The 15,699-nt window shown below is 42.4% G+C and overlaps 1 protein-coding gene across 1 annotated transcript; it reads left to right on the top strand.

The window, feature by feature from the left end:
- Positions 1–415: 415 nt before the first annotated feature.
- Positions 416–15,213, top strand: LOC115793887 (uncharacterized). The gene is made up of 6 exons (XM_030749053.1): positions 416–493; positions 536–590; positions 761–997; positions 13,870–14,078; positions 14,516–14,675; positions 14,764–15,213. The coding sequence occupies exons 1-6, from the start codon at positions 416–418 to the stop codon at positions 14,949–14,951; spliced, it is 927 nt and encodes a 308-aa protein (XP_030604913.1). The 3' UTR covers positions 14,952–15,213.
- Positions 15,214–15,699: the final 486 nt, after the last annotated feature.

The raw sequence follows: 15,699 nt of genomic DNA, 5'->3' as shown, positions 1-15,699 counted from the left end.
GCTGCCCATCTTGGTAACACCTATCATTTAGCAAGGAAACATAAATAAAAATCCATGTATAGAATCATCATCAATGTTTGCTGACTTAGCGCCAAAATAAGGTTAAAACCCCTTTTTGTTCCCACCCTGGAAGCTTAACTTGTCCCATCATCGGCTGCTATTCGGGAATTCCACCCAAGATTTCAACGACGGAAACTGCAGTTCCCTGAGACGCCACCTGGGGCGGTGTAGCGCCTGTCGGCCTTCCAACTACAGCGAGACATCCAACCACCAGCGCTACCTGAGGGTGGATGTGATGTTTAGGTGTTGCATTTGGACTCAACCAAGTGTGATAAAGTATTTCTGGAAGTTTAACATCAAACTGTGGCTGCAGATTTTTCTCGCGTCCCCGCTGTTGCTGCCATCTGCTGGAACAATGAGTAATAGCAGCCCCGACATCTGGGGTTTGTCCGAATCAGAGGCTCTGGCCATCGAAAATGCCACCGGGGCAGCTGTAAACCCTGATACACGTTATCTGCACCGCCTGTAACCGCAGGCTGCAGGAGTACGAGAGGATGGTGGCGGACAGGGACACGGAGACTGCAGTCCAAGTTAGAGAGGAGTGAAGGCGAGCTGACGCTGCTGCGGCTTCAGGTGTGCAGAGCAGCGCCAACCAGCTGAAAAACCATCCTCGACTCAGGCCTGCTGGTAAGTAAAATGAGTGGATATGAATGAGATGGAATCCACCCACGCATTTTCTATTCATCTATCTGCTCATCAGGTGAAGGTGCAGCTACTCCTGCACAAATTTCCCCCAGAAGCCGTGACACAGCGGAGGCTTTTCCCCGCCAGCGCGCCCACACTGAGACACGTGAAGGCGCAGCTGCAGGTCTGCCCTCACCTGTCAAAGAGGAGCCCACTGACCTGGAGACGGTCATCAAATGGGAGGTGTGTGAGGGCGGTTTGCTGGACCGGCAGGAAGGTCAGCATGGAGCCGAATACCTGCGTGCAGAAAAAGGTACGCTCGGCCAGCCCGCAGTGCTGGCTCGGTGAGTAATAACACTGAGGCATGACTTCCGCCTCTGATGCGTTTACAAAGTAAAACCCCAGATGTGGCTGTTACAGTAGAAATGTGACGTGTGGAGTCAGGCACCTGAAAGAAGCGAGTTTTTAAAATGAATGAGCGTACAGGTACTTCAGCATCCCTCCTACACAACTACAGGTCTTCGTGTTTGCGGTCAGTAAAGTGGCAGACACCCTGATTTAGCCTTGAAGAAGCTGCTGTAAAACAGCGAGCTCACACTTGTTTTCTACTACGCACAGTTTTAAAGCCATTGCTGCTGAGGTTCCCTCTTAAATCCTTTTTTTTTTCTTCTAATGAAAACTGTTTCACACACGAACTTTGGATGGTAATATCACATGATTATGGCCAAAAGAATCAAAATTACCCTTTTTTTTAAAATTTACTTAATGCGGTAGCAGCAAAGTGAGAAAGCGCTGCGGCTGTGACCTTTGCTTTGACTGTGTTGATGGAGATCAGAAGGAGCTGCAGTGTGTCTGTGGATCTAGAGAAAGCATGTGATAGGGTGCTGAAATACTTCGTGGTACTGCATGAGGAGCTATGTGAGGGTGGTGCAGGACATGTATGAGGACAGCAGTGATGGTCAGGTGGGAGTTACAGGTGGATTCAGTGATGACGGACAGGTTGACAGGAGTCTCTGTGGACTATGATGTTCACAGACGACACTGTGATCTGTAGTGAGAGTAGGGAGCAGGTGGAGGTGAGCTCCTGAGAGAAGAGGACAGAGTACATGTGTGTGAATGACAGGGAGACAGGTGGAAAGGTGAAGCTGCAAGGAGCAGAGGGAGTGAAGGTTGATGAGTTTAAATATCTGGGGTCAACCATCCAGTGAGGCAGACGATGCACAGGAGAGGTGAAGATTTGTGATAGAGACTCAAAGGGAAGGTTTACAAGGTGGTAGTGAGACCTCCTGTGATGGATGGTTTGGAGACGGTGGCGCTGACAAAAAGACTGGAGGCAGAGCTGAAGATGCTCCGATTTTCACTGGGAGAGACCAGGATGGAGAAGATTACAGATGAGAACATCAGCGGCACAGCTCAGGTTGAGTATTTTGGAGGCAAACCTAGAGAGGCAAGGCTGAGGTTTGGAGGTGCAGAGGAGAGAGAGTAAATACATTGGAGATAGGATGATGAATATGGAGCTGCTGGGCAGGAGGAAAAAATAAGGCCACAGAGAAGATCCGTGGAGGCAGTGAGGGAGGACATGCAGAGGGCTGCATCCTGCCTCTGTTACTGAAAGAGGAGAGAGATGTGATGAACTGCAAAGTGAATTTGTTACTTTAACTGTGCTGGTGATTACATTGGTCATGTTGTTATCGTATTGGCATTTTAATCTGATGTGACTTTTAAATATCTGGTTTATTGTCAGTGCTGGTACATCATAACGCCCCTGATTTCAGACCGGATAATGTCCGATCGGAGCGCGCTGGGTGTGTGCGCTCTGACTTCAGGTCGTGTTCAGAGGGCTTCAGCTCTGCAGTGAATGTGTGAAAACTGCTTTCGAGTAACGCTGTGAAACCTCTGAGGGGAATAATGAAAGTGTGTCTTGACGTCTTCGTTTTAATCATTCGCCGTGTCAGCGCTTTTTCACACCACCTTTAAGGGTGACCTTCTGAAAGAGGTTTTAACACTTCTGTCTTTAGTATCGAAACAGCAAACTCGTTTTTTTTTTCTAATTCATTCAGACAAACATTTCATCCTCTTAACGGTGCCTGTTATTAACAGTGATATCCTTCAAGACACTTTATGGACAGTTTCAGAATTTAAATTCATAAAAACACCTGTCTAAATTAAAGAGTGTTAATCGAGGCTCCACCTGAGACGGCTGAAGGCTGCATCGCTGTTAATGCAGCCTCTCAGACTGTGGTTCCTTGGATACTTAAGAGTAGAATGGGAGGCAGAGCCTTCAGCTTTCAGGCCCCTCTTCTGTGGAACCAGCTCCCAGCTTGGATTCAGGAGACAGACACCCTCTCTATTTTTAAGATTAGGCTGAAAACTTTCCTTTTTTTGGCCTGGTTCTGCTGGAGGTTTCTTCCTGTTTAAAGGGAGTTTTTCCTTCCCACTGTCACCAAGTGCTGCTCACGGGGTCGTTTTGACTGTTGGGTTTTCTCTGTATTATTGGAGGGTCTTTACCTACAATACAAAGCACCTTGAGGTGACTGCTGTGTTTTGCAGCTATATAAATAAAATTGAATTGAATACATGTTCATTAAGTCCACACTTCTACAAACGCAGCTTGAGGAAATAATTCACTGCATGATAATAAAGCAACAGGGAAATCTGAATTGTAAACATCATGAACAAATTTATTTAGATTATATAAAATATACATTTTTTAACACACCATCAGCCTGAGCTGGAAGCAGCACTGCAGAGTGTGTATAATAAGCTTTTTAGTGTATTATTTTCGCATATCAGGTGCAAGAAATCAGTGTGGGTATCAGAAATGGTCTTTTATGTCATTCAGTGCTGTTTTATGTCATTAGGAGCAGCGGCATAAACAGGCCTGTCACTCAGAAACACATCCTTCCTTTACCCGGTGATGACAGCTCGGCCACGGCCTTCATTTATTGAATTTCCAGGAACTGTTGGTCAGGATTTTCTCTTTATTGTCTTTGTTGAATTTACCCCTGAGCTTTTTCCATCACCACCTGACTCACCGGGCTCTCCACCTTTCTTCCCTGAGCCCCTGAAAAACACCGACGCTGGGTGCAGTTTTTGTTTTTTCCCCGTCCTGGAACAAGTCGTGCCCACCTGCTTACCCAGTAAAATTTATTCTGCTCTTTGGTATTTGCTGAGTTGGTTGAAACCTCTTATCAAGATGTCTTTTTAATATAAACATCTGATACATAACTAGCTTTGAAAACATCTACTTAACAGAAGATGTTATCGGAGGCACTGCTGAAGAAAATATTCAGACCCCTGTACTTTTTCTGTTTTTCTGTTTTGGGTTTAGTGACAAAGTGAAAACATGTTTTTAGAAATGTTTTGCACGTCTTTAAAGGTCACGACTGAAACCTGTCTTCAGTCCCTTGAAGGGACTTTTGCAAAAGAGATTTTTAATCTTGATATTCTAATATTTTAAGTCTGGCTTTCTGCAGGATACTGAAGCACAGCCAGAGATGTGATGCAGCCACCACCGTGCTCCAAATATCATTTATAAACCTTTACGAGACTGATGGGGTCTGAATACTCGTGAGGTGACTTCAGTTAACAAACAGTTAAATATTGAAGCTTTGAGGGGAAGTTTTTGAGTGTTACTGCTGTTTGTCAGCCACAGAGGCACCGAGTACTTTCTTTGGTTTTTGTGTGAAGGTAAAAGATAGAGTTGACCTCTTTCTGTTTTCTGTCATTGGTAAATAATGTTACCATAGTGGTTACTCATATTAAAATGTCCAAATCAGGAGGACAGCACATGTGTGAGTAATCCCTGTGAACTGAAAGCTTGGGCCTCAACCTGCTCTAAATGCTCCAGTCAGGAGAATTACTTCTACCTGTAACTCTGTGTGATGTCACAGGGAGTGGATCTCCTAAATAAGGCCATCTGTGACTGTGAGCACAGCAGCCTGAGCCACATGCTGTTCAAACCTTCTGTCTGTCAGGGGCAGAGGTGGCAAAAGTACTGACATTCTGTACTTAAGTAGAAGTACAAGTACTTATGTTAAAAAATACTTTAGTAAAAGTCGAAGTACTGGTTCAACTTCTCTACTTAAGTAAAAGTAAAAAAGTACAGGCTCTGAAATGTACTCAATTCAATTCAATTCAATTCAATTCAATTTTATTTATATAGCGCCAAATCACAACAAACTGTCGCCTCAAGGCGCTTTGTATTGTGGGTAAAGACCCTACAATAATACAGAGAAAACCCAACAGTCAAAACGACCCCCTATGAGCAGCACTTGGTGACAGTGGAAAGGAAAAACTCCCTTTTAACAGGAAGAAACCTCCATCAGAACCAGGCTCAGGGAGGGGCAGTCATCTGCCGCGACCGGTTGGGCTGAGGGGAGAGAAAGACATGCTGTGGAAGAGAGCCAGAGATTAATATCAATTAATGATTAAATGCAGAGTGGAGTATAAACAAAGTAAATAAGGTGAATGAGAAACAGTGCATTATGTGAACCCCCCAGCAGACTAGGCCTATAGCAGCATAACTAAGGGATGGTTCAGGGTCACCTGATCCAGCCCTAACTATAAGCTTGATCATAAAGGAAAGTTTTAAGCCTAATCTTAAAAATAGAGAGGGTGTCTGTCTCCTGAATCCAAGCTGGAAGCTGGTTCCACAGAAGAGGCGCCTGAAAGCTGAAGGCTCTGCCTCCCATTCTACTCTTAAGTATCCTAGGAACCACAAGTAAGCCAGCAGTCTGAGAGCGAAGTGCTCTGTTGGGGTGATATGGTACTATGAGGTCTTTGAGATAAGATGTTGCCTGATTATTCAAGACCTTGTATGTGAGGAGAAGAATTTTAAATTCTATTCTAGATTTAACAGGGAGCCAATGAAGAGAAGCCAATATGGGAGAAATCTGCTCTCTCTTTCTAGTCCCTGTCAGTACTCTAGCTGCAGCATTTTGGATCAGCTGAAGGCTTTTCAGGAAGCTTTTAGGACAGCCTGATAATAATGAATTACAATAATCCAGCCTAGAAGTAATAAATGCATGAATGAGCTTTTCAGCATCACTCTGAGAAAGGATGTTTCTAATTTTAGAAATATTGCGCAAATGCAAAAAAGCGGTCCTACATATTTGTTTAATATCTGCATTGAAGGACATATCCTGGTCAAAAATGACTCCAAGATTTCTCACAGTGTTACTGGAGGCCAAAGTAATGCCATCCAGAGTAAGTATCTGGTTAGACACCGTGTTTCTAAGATTTGTGGGGCCGAGAACAAGAATTTCAGTTTTATCTGAATTTAGAAGCAGGAAATTAGAGGTCATCCAGGCCTTAATGTCTTTAAGACATTCCTGCAGTTTAACTAATTGATGTGTGTCATCTGGCTTCATTGATAGGTAAAGCTGAGTATCATCTGCATAACAATGAAAATTGATGCAGTGCTTTCTAATAATACTGCCTAAGGGAAGCATGTATAATGTAAATAAAATTGGTCCTAGCACAGAACCCTGTGGAACTCCATAATTAACCTTAGTGTGTGAAGAAGACTCCCCATTTACATGAACAAATTGGAGTCTATGAGATAAATATGATTCAAACCACTGCAGTGCAGTACCTTTAATACCTATAGCAAGCTCTAATCTCTGTAATAAAATGTTATGGTCAACAGTATCAAAAGCTGCACTGAGGTCCAACAGGACAAGAACAGAGATGAGTCCACTGTCAGAGGCTCTAAGAAGATCATTTGTAACCTTCACTAATGCTGTTTCTGTACTGTGATGAATTCTGAAACCTGACTGAAACTCTTCAAATAAACCGTTCCTCTGCAGATGATCAGTGAGCTGTTTTACAACTACTCTTTCAAGAATCTTTGAGAGAAAAGGAAGGTTGGAGATTGGCCTATAATTAGCTAAGACAGCTGGGTCAAGTGATGGCTTTTTAAGCAGAGGTTTAATTACAGCCACCTTGAAGGTCTGTGGTACATAGCCAACTAATAAAGACTGATTGATCATTTTTAAGATTGAAGCATCAATAATTGGAAAGACTTCTTTGAACAGTCTAGTAGGAATGGGATCTAACAAACATGTTGCTGGTTTGGAGGAAGTAACTATTGAAGTTAACTCTGAAAGATCAACTGGAGCAAAAGAGTCTAAACAATACCAGCAGTGCTGAAAACAGCCGAACATGAAGAATAATCTTTGAGATGGTTATGAATAATTTTTTCTCGAATGTCTAAAATTTTATTTGTAAAGAAATCCATGAAGTCACTACTAGTTACTCAAAGTAAGAAAGTAAAAGTAGTTCTTTGGAGGATGTTTCTACCTGCTATTTTTGTGTAAAACAAACCGAACCTCATTATATATTATTGTAATAACATAAAATAATATTACATGAGAATACAAACGTTACTCCAATCTAAATTTTAATCCTAATGAATGCACTCAGCTTGAATCTGTTCTGTAGGACACAAACTGTTAAAGGGAATTTAAACACAGCTCTGTTCTCTGTGTCCTCCATAGCAGAGGGTGACTGTGCCTCCACCTAAACACCAACATGAGGATACTCAGGGGTTACAGTGGGATTCAGAAGGTGGAGGAACCCTAAGATCAGCTGTAGTGGCTCTGCATGGGGAGAAGAATCACAGCTTTCTATTGTAGCTGCAGTAAATGATGTTGGTGTGCAGGCTGTGATCAGCTGACCTGCTGCTACTGCTCTGAGGTTTACTGCTCTGTGTGGATGAACTGAATTCACAAAGATGTAACCCAGTATTTCACAGCTATCTGAGCTGAGCTCCATCCCCTACACCAGGGCTCACCAACACGGTGCCCGCGGGCACCTGGTCGCCCGCAAGGACCACATGAGTCGCCCGCAGGCCCGTTCTAAAAATAGCACAACTCACTAGTGAGCTGTGTCTAAAAAAATTTTTATTCTGTTGCTATTCTTTTTTATAATCACACTTGCATTTATATAGCTTTAAAAATGACAGTATCTTAAAAATATCCTCATTATACATGACGTTTAGAAAAGTTAGGGTGAACTCTGACTTACTCTAGTTCTAATTCAATGGTCAGTATTGTGCGCATGACAAAACCAGTGCTAATGGAACGTAGGCTAGCGGACACAGCGAAGATGGGCGCTGAGTGCAGTTTCTTTCCCCAAAAATATGGCTGAAAAAAGAAAGAAAACTTATCACTTTAACGAGGAATGGGAGAAGGAGTTCTTTTTTACGGTTGTGAAAGAAACCTGCGTGTGTCTCATTTGTGGGGCGACCGTAGCACAGGATTTTCAAGGTGCTATTGGAGGAGATGTCAGCTGAATATGGTGAACTGCTGCTACACACAGAAATCCGATGGCTCAGCAGAGGACGAGTTTTATTTCGTTTTTTGTCACTTTTGGGTGAAATCAAAGAGTTCATGCAGTCCAAAGGCGAAGACGTCTCACTGCTAGAAGACACAGAGTGGACCCTTGACCTTGCATTTTTGACGGACATTACTGGGAAACTAAACGTCTTGAACTGCGAGCTGCAAGGCAAAGGTAAAACTGTTGTTGATATGATAAGTGCTTTAAATGCATTTAAAGCCAAGATGAACATTTTCTCTGTGGATTTACAGAGAAAAAAAGTGCTGCACTTTCCCTCTGTGCAGTTGGTGCTGAAAAACAATGCTTCTGCATCTGACACATTTGACAAAGTTGCAGAAAAGTACTGTGAAGTCATAAACAGACTTGGGCAAGAGTTTGAGAATAGGTTTTGTGATCTTGATCAGCTTGAGCCATGTGTGTCATTCATTTCCAATCCTTTCATGAATGTGGACACAACATACTTTGCTGAGAAACTAAGTGCAACATTCAACTTGGATGCTGGACAGGTGGAGATGGAAATCATAACATTGCAAAATGACCTACACCTCAAAGTTTACCAGACTGCACCAAACTTTTGGTCCCTTGTTGACACAGAGAAGTACAGTGGTGTATGCACAGCAGCTATGAAGGTTGCCAGCCTGTTTGGTTCAACCTATCTCTGTGAATCAGCGTTTTCTGACATGAACTTCATCAAGAACAAACACAGAACATGCCTCACTGATGCACATCTGAAAGATGCACTCACAGTTGCAGTTTCAAGTTACACACCAGATTACAGTGCACTGGTGAACAGCATGCAATGCCAGTCTTCTCACTAATAAAGAAACCAATGCCAGATGTTAGTGGCAACATGGCAGTGTCATGGCAAAGTTTAATTAAAATATTGAGGAATTGTGTTCAATTTAAAAGTGTGTTCATGACATATAAGTTATAATTTTGTTAAAAATGCAGCAGATTTGGTCATGAGTTCAAAATGTGACAAGATTTATTTAAAAATATGTAAGTTGATTTTTCTTTAACATTACATAATAACTTTTTGAAACATGGTGCAACATAGTTCATGATTTGCTAAAAAAATGTTTGTGAATGGCTAGTGAAAATTGGACATTTTTCCTATGAAATGTAGTGATGTAAGTGATTATCTAAAAATGTGACAATTACTGAGATTAAAAGAGATAAAGTGCTGAATATTGATATGTTTCCCACCTTGTTTTCATTGCTAATTATTGGGAGAAACCATTAACATGATCAGTGTCTTCTCATAGATGAGTATCATTAATCATTATTGATAATGTATAACTAAAGGCAAACTGAGTAAATTTGTTATTTCAGAAGAGCGTGTCAAACTGGTGCCCTTTGTATGACTCAGTACCCATGAAGTAGCTCTCAGTTTCAAAAAGGTTGGTGACCCCTGCCCTACACTGACAGCATACAGGCTGTAGAAATGTTGGATTCAGTGAATGAATCTCAGCATCAGCAGCTTTGATTCAAACTCATCTCTGCTGCACTGATGTAACCTGTAACTCTGACCATGAACACAAACACTGTGCTCCAGTCCAACACAGAGCTTTACTGTAAATACAGTACAACAAGATAACCTGTTTATCACACACTAAACTGCAGTATTTTCATAGAATCTTTGAATAACACAAAGTCAGCATACTTCAGTTTATTTTCCAGTCCTTACCTTTAAATCTAACCTCTCTTCTTCCTCTCCTGTCCTCTTTCTCCATCTCTGAGTGAACTTCTCTCTCTTTGCTCTCCCTGACATGCAGCAGCTCTTCTTTAGCTAGCAGACACACTGTGTGACAAACTGCACACACTTTGTGTGTTTGCTGATATTTGTTGAGCATTTAGAAACGTTGCATTTACCTGCCACACGTTACTCCCTTCATGCTCGCTCCTCTTCAGTAGCGCTAGCTAAGCTGTTTATGTGCCGCAGCGCAACTTACGGACTCGGTCCGGCCTGATTATAGCGCTATAAATGAGACATTAATTATATGGGTTTGCGTATTTAATCCCTTTGTACGAGATAAGCCCCGATGATGGAGGATACACCAGTACGATTGTCTCTTGTGTGTTATTATTCCTCCGTTTAGGCTCAGATCGCTTGATGTTTGACGGCGCACTGACCGGAAATGCAAACTTCTCTCTGACGTGTTAAAAAGTAACGAGTCTGTTTGAAAATGTAAAAAGTAGAAAGTACCGATACTTGTGTAAAAATGTAGGGAGTAAAAGTAAAAAGTAGTCAGAAAAATAGATACTTAAGTAAAGTACAGATACCTGAAAAATCTACTTAAGTACAGTAACGAAGTATTTGTACTTCGTTACTTCCCACCTCTGGTCAGGGGCAGCCAATCAGAGAAGGAGAAAATCTGACTAAAGAGAAGGGGAGAAGAGTCTAATATGTACAATACTGTGCAAAAATCAGTCACCCCTCAATTATTTAGATTTTGCTTCCAGTGAGCCAGACTTTCCTGTAAATGTTTAAAGTGGTCTAAGAAAAATACCAACAAAAATACCAACAACACAGGCATAAACATGTATTTTTGCACCAACAAGGTGATTCAGAAAGAGCTGTCAGCTGAGTACTTGGTACATCTCAGCGTGGTGTGCAGTGTGTCCTTAAAGAGTTGAGGAAGTGGAGGACAAAAGAAGAAGTGGCAGATGAACAGTATCTGAAAGTCGCATCCTTAAGAAACAGGAACAAATCCAGCAAAGACCTGAGAGATCATCTGGACCTTCAGCTGGTCCATCTGCTGCTCACTGAAGCCTCAGCAGAGATGGTCTCAGAGGAAGGAAACCGGGAGGAAAGGCTGAGGTTGGAGAAAGGACTGGACTGAAGGTCAGAGGCAGCAGGTCTGATAAAGTGATGAATCCAAACTTCAGGAGAGAGGAGCAACAGCGAGTTTACAGCCGTCTGTGAAACACGGTGGAGGCTCCATCATGGTTTGGGAGGTGTTGGAGATCTTTTTGAAACTGATGGAACACAGAAATGCACCTTCAGATTTGAATCCACCATAAAATCCCACAAAGTCTCTGATCAGAACTGTTTATATAGATTATATTTCTGCCATGTTTTGATAAACTGCTGCATCTGTTTCTCATTTTCATTGCAAAATGAGAAGAAACGAGGGCTGACTCAAGACTTCTGCACAATACTGTATGCAGAGTAATGCCGCATTTTAAAATCTCAGTCGCAGATTTCTGTGTGCTGTTGTGATATTTTTAATTTCAAAAATGTTTTTTCTCAGTTAAATGACCCCAGCTGGACATTTTAGCCAGTAAAGTAGCGTGGTCTCTTAAAGGTTAAAGGTCAGTTTGTCCTCACTGTGAAACCATGGAGTAAAACCTTTGTTTGGCACATCCTCCTCAGGAGAGTCAGGATCAGCCGTGGCCTGGATAAAGCTGTGTAATGTCATCACTGCTGTGTGTGTCTGTTGTGTTTCTCTGCTTTGCCTCGTTGTGTCGCTCTGATGATCAGTTACGCTCAGCGGTGTAAATCTAGTATCTAGTTTGTGCCTCGCGGCGCTCTGACCAACCAGAAACCTCCAAACTTCAAGTTTCTCTAAGAAGTCTGAGTGACTTTGCTTCTTCCTTTCTGAAAGCAGAGTAGGTGTTACTCTGCTTCCTGCCTTTGCGCTCAATAAATGCCAAAGTGACTCGAGCACGTGCGCTAATTATATTCAGAAGTACTGAGTAATGTGACGGTATGGTTACTGCACAGGAACACTGTTTGATCTTCATATGAAGTTCAAATTAAAAGTAGATTTTTTTTCTTTCACATAAACCTGGAAAGAGGATGAGGACATCCTCCTCATCAATCAACTTCATCATCTTCATCTTCTTTTGAGAGGAGGAAGAGGAGGAGGAGAAAGCTGGGAAAACAGTTCAAGAGTGTTTGGCAGCAGAAGTTTGTTTACGATACATTTAAGTTACCAATGAAATTTCTGCACAATAAAAAGCTCTTTGTGTCTTTCAGCAGATGTGCGTGCGGTCCTCTGCCTCCACTAATCAGAAGAAGTCAAAACGTTCACTTAGAAAAGCATTAAAGGCTTTTCCCCGTGTGGGACAGAAACTGAAGCTATAAACAGATGACAAACCACAATCATTCAGCCTATTCTATTTTTTCCATATATTAGTAATTTTCAGAGTGACTAAGATTTACTGAGTATTATAAATACTGAGTATTAAGAGTTGGTTGATGATGTATATGGAGTCCATGTTGCTTCCCATCAGCACCGTGCTGCACGTAATGATCCATCGAAGGCTGAAAACCAGTTTCATCACTAAAAATGATGATGAAGGCTTCTTTGGTTCTCAGACCAAAAGGTGGAGAGACCCGGGTATTTACAGGCATAATACCCATAAGTTTGTGCTATCAGGATCAAAGCTGGCAGTAAACATGTGTTCAGTAACACTTTTAAAAGCTGCTCATTCATACACAAGTTGATGGCATCAGTGTACTAAGACGAGTCTCCAGCTCATCTCTAAAGAAAAGGAGGGTGTGTGTTTTTTTTAATAACTTAATAAGATAATTAAATCCACTGAGGTTTGGATGGAAGAAAGCCACGCTGTGACTTTGATAGGGAAGAGCACCTTTTCCTTCCTGTGCGCTGGTTGCAATGAACAGATGTGAGGAGAACTTTAAAAAATCACATAACTGCCCCAGATGTTTTATCTTCAGTCTTTGAATCCAGAGAGAGAAATGGCTCAAACCTGACTGACAGCGAGGAGGGGGTTAGTGTGAGGAAGTCTCGCGTCATTAAACCACCTGCAATGAAAGGAACGCCTACAACAGCCAGTCTGGATTATATCGCATCATTACAGCCACAGAGGCACAACTCAGATTCCTCCATATGCTCAAACTTTAATGCACAAAACTCGTCAGCATGTCAGCAGCAGACCTGCGTCCCTGTCAGCTCCACAACCCCCATGTGACCATAAGACTTTGTATTATTTTCAAATGTTTGCAGAGTTATTCTGTGGTTTATATCATTGATTGGGGAGGGGTTTAGATAGTAGTAGTTCTGTTTATGCAGCAATATTGTAATAACAATAATTTGTGCATATGATAGTGGAGGCTGTCTGCAGGATTAGATTTACAGCTTCTAATTCTCTAAAGCCAGTGTGGCTGTCCGGAGATCGGACCCTTTGATCACAGTGCAGTGGACTGACACAGGTCCTCATGCAGGAGGTGAGCACACAAGAGGGCGGAGCCCAGGTGGGCTCCATGGCTGCAGACATCTAGAGTCACCCAGGTGCAAACTGCCTCTGAGCGTGTCGACCTTTGGCTCACACAGATACTCAAACCCTGTTCGGAGTAGAGCTGCTGCTCCATTTAAGGTGGTTTGAGCATCTGACACGGATGCCTCCGATGTAAGGTGTTTCAGACAAATCCTACTTTAATGAGACCCTGATGCAGATCCAGGAGAAGCTGGAGAAATTCTGGGTCCGATTTACTGTCTGCACCAGCACAAAAGCCTCTTTAGCTGTTAAAGAGCCGCTGCTAGTATTTACTAAAGAGCTTCAGCTCTGTCCTGTAGCTCTTCACTGCTTCCTCCTCCTCCTCCGTCTTTAGTTTATTTCTCATTAGTTTTTAACCTGCTAATTTGTACTGCAGCAAATATGCTTGCTGCCACCTGTCAGTCGCAGCTTCATGAGCAGACAGGATGAAACCTGCACAAACACATGGTGCTAAACCACATCAGTGCAGCAGCTGCTGAGAGAATGAAAGTTAACATCAAAAACTTTGGCGGCTGCAGATGCAGTCGCTCTAAGAATAGCACATAAAAAGCTTTCTGGTTTCTAACAGCGCAACTAATTCTGTATTTCTTTTTTAAGCAATACTTCTGGAGGTTCTTGTTTCACTGGAGACCATCAAACAGCAAAACTCCACTGTGCTAAAAATACTGCAGACAGGAAATTCATCTGGAGCGCTGCTGTGTGAACCTCCAGATGTGGAGACGCTTCCTCTGCCGCTGCAGTCGGTACAGGAGCTACGGAGCTCGGAGCAGCGACTCTGCACTGAGCCAGAGCCGAAGGGAAAAATGGTAAGCATCTGTCGGATGTTGGAATCGTGTCCATTTTAACCTTTGTCTGTTTTCACTGGTTAGACTCGGGTTTGCATGTGGAGACTGGAGTTCACAAAGGGAAAGATCTGTTGTTCTAAGGTGACAGCAGCAATAAAGCAGCCAAAGTCTTCTGCTACTCTTTTATTGATAATTTTGGGAAAGATGCTTATTTGGTCTACTTTCATCCTGCAAGTATTAATTTAGATTTACTGCTCGTTTATTTGTTCATTCATGGTTCACTCTAATGTCCCCCTCCAGTGTCAGGAACACAGGTGTGCTGAAATCTAATGATGGGTTGATGCTCACCTTGATTTCCTGAGCTTCCTGGTCGAGGGATCGAATTGAAGATGATGTAACTCACATGGATGTAATGTCACATGGTGTATGTGCTAATGAAATAATGTGCACATGTGCAGATCTCCTACCTCGGCCCGTCTGGAGGTAAGACGACCAAAGAGAGCGTATGGAGGATAATGGCGAAGCTTTTTACCAACACTTTGGCCAAAAACATCAACTGGAGGGGAAGAAATAAGAAGCAGAAGATCGAGAACCAAACCATCAAGAGAGTCATCCTCAGTGAGTATGCTGTTACAGCACATTTAAGAGCAAAGCGGCTATTTCACACAGTAAGACAGGTATTTACCTCCCCTGATTCACCCTGCAGACGCAGTCAGGCAGAACGCCTTCTGTAAGGACGCAGTGGACGAGGAGATGGAGAGGTATATAAAGCGTTGGCTGCAGCTGGCAGGAGACCGAGATGGAGGAAGAAAAAGAAGACAGGAAAAAGAGAAGGAAGCCACCAGCATGGGGAACTGCTGTGTGGATGAGATGTTTACTGGTGCGACAGAGTAGCACCAAATGCATCTGCAGCACATTTTATTTTGACCCTTATGACACGAGGTGGTTAAGAAAAGATAAACTTTCCCTCTGAATGCCCACAGAGCTGGATTTACCTTACACTGCATCCAAGTTAGGCTGTGATAAAAATGTAATGGTTGCACTTTTACTATTAGAGGTCATCATTCTGCTCTACATGTTAATCATATCTCCGTATCAGTCATTACATACAGTCATAATCATATTTATTAATTTAATATTGTTTACATGTTGTGAGCATCATTGTTAAAACAGTTACTGTTTCTCTTGCAGAAAAAACACTACACTCAATGATTTAATGCTGTTAATGTGGTGATATAAATAAAGTTATATCTTTGTTGATCATTGTTTGCTGTTTGCTGCTACAGTCGTTTCAGGCTGACTGCACATAAAAACCTCTTTTGCAGTTTGATCCATAGCTGCACTGTGGGAGGTGGGGACATCTAGTGGTGAGTTTGCGAATTACAGCTTGTGGTAGAAGATTTGGTTGAAAGGTCTCCTTCAGCGCCATCGACTCTGTTTGTCCATCCTGGGATCCTGTAGAAACACGGGCTTCTCTGTGGACTCGTTCTGAGAAGAAGCTCATCAGTATTTATGTTTAACAGTTAAACATAATTAAAAATACTGAAGAACTGTGATTACTATATTCCACTTCTGCTGATACAACCTAAATTCTACACACTGGCCCTTTTTAAACGGATATAAGTGGCGCTGTTCCAAGTCA

Source organism: Archocentrus centrarchus, chromosome 16 (assembly GCF_007364275.1).
Source record: "Archocentrus centrarchus isolate MPI-CPG fArcCen1 chromosome 16, fArcCen1, whole genome shotgun sequence".
Classification (NCBI taxonomy): domain Eukaryota; kingdom Metazoa; phylum Chordata; class Actinopteri; order Cichliformes; family Cichlidae; genus Archocentrus; species Archocentrus centrarchus.
Note: the sequence above shows the minus strand (reverse complement) of the source record. Positions and strands in the feature narration are given on the sequence as shown.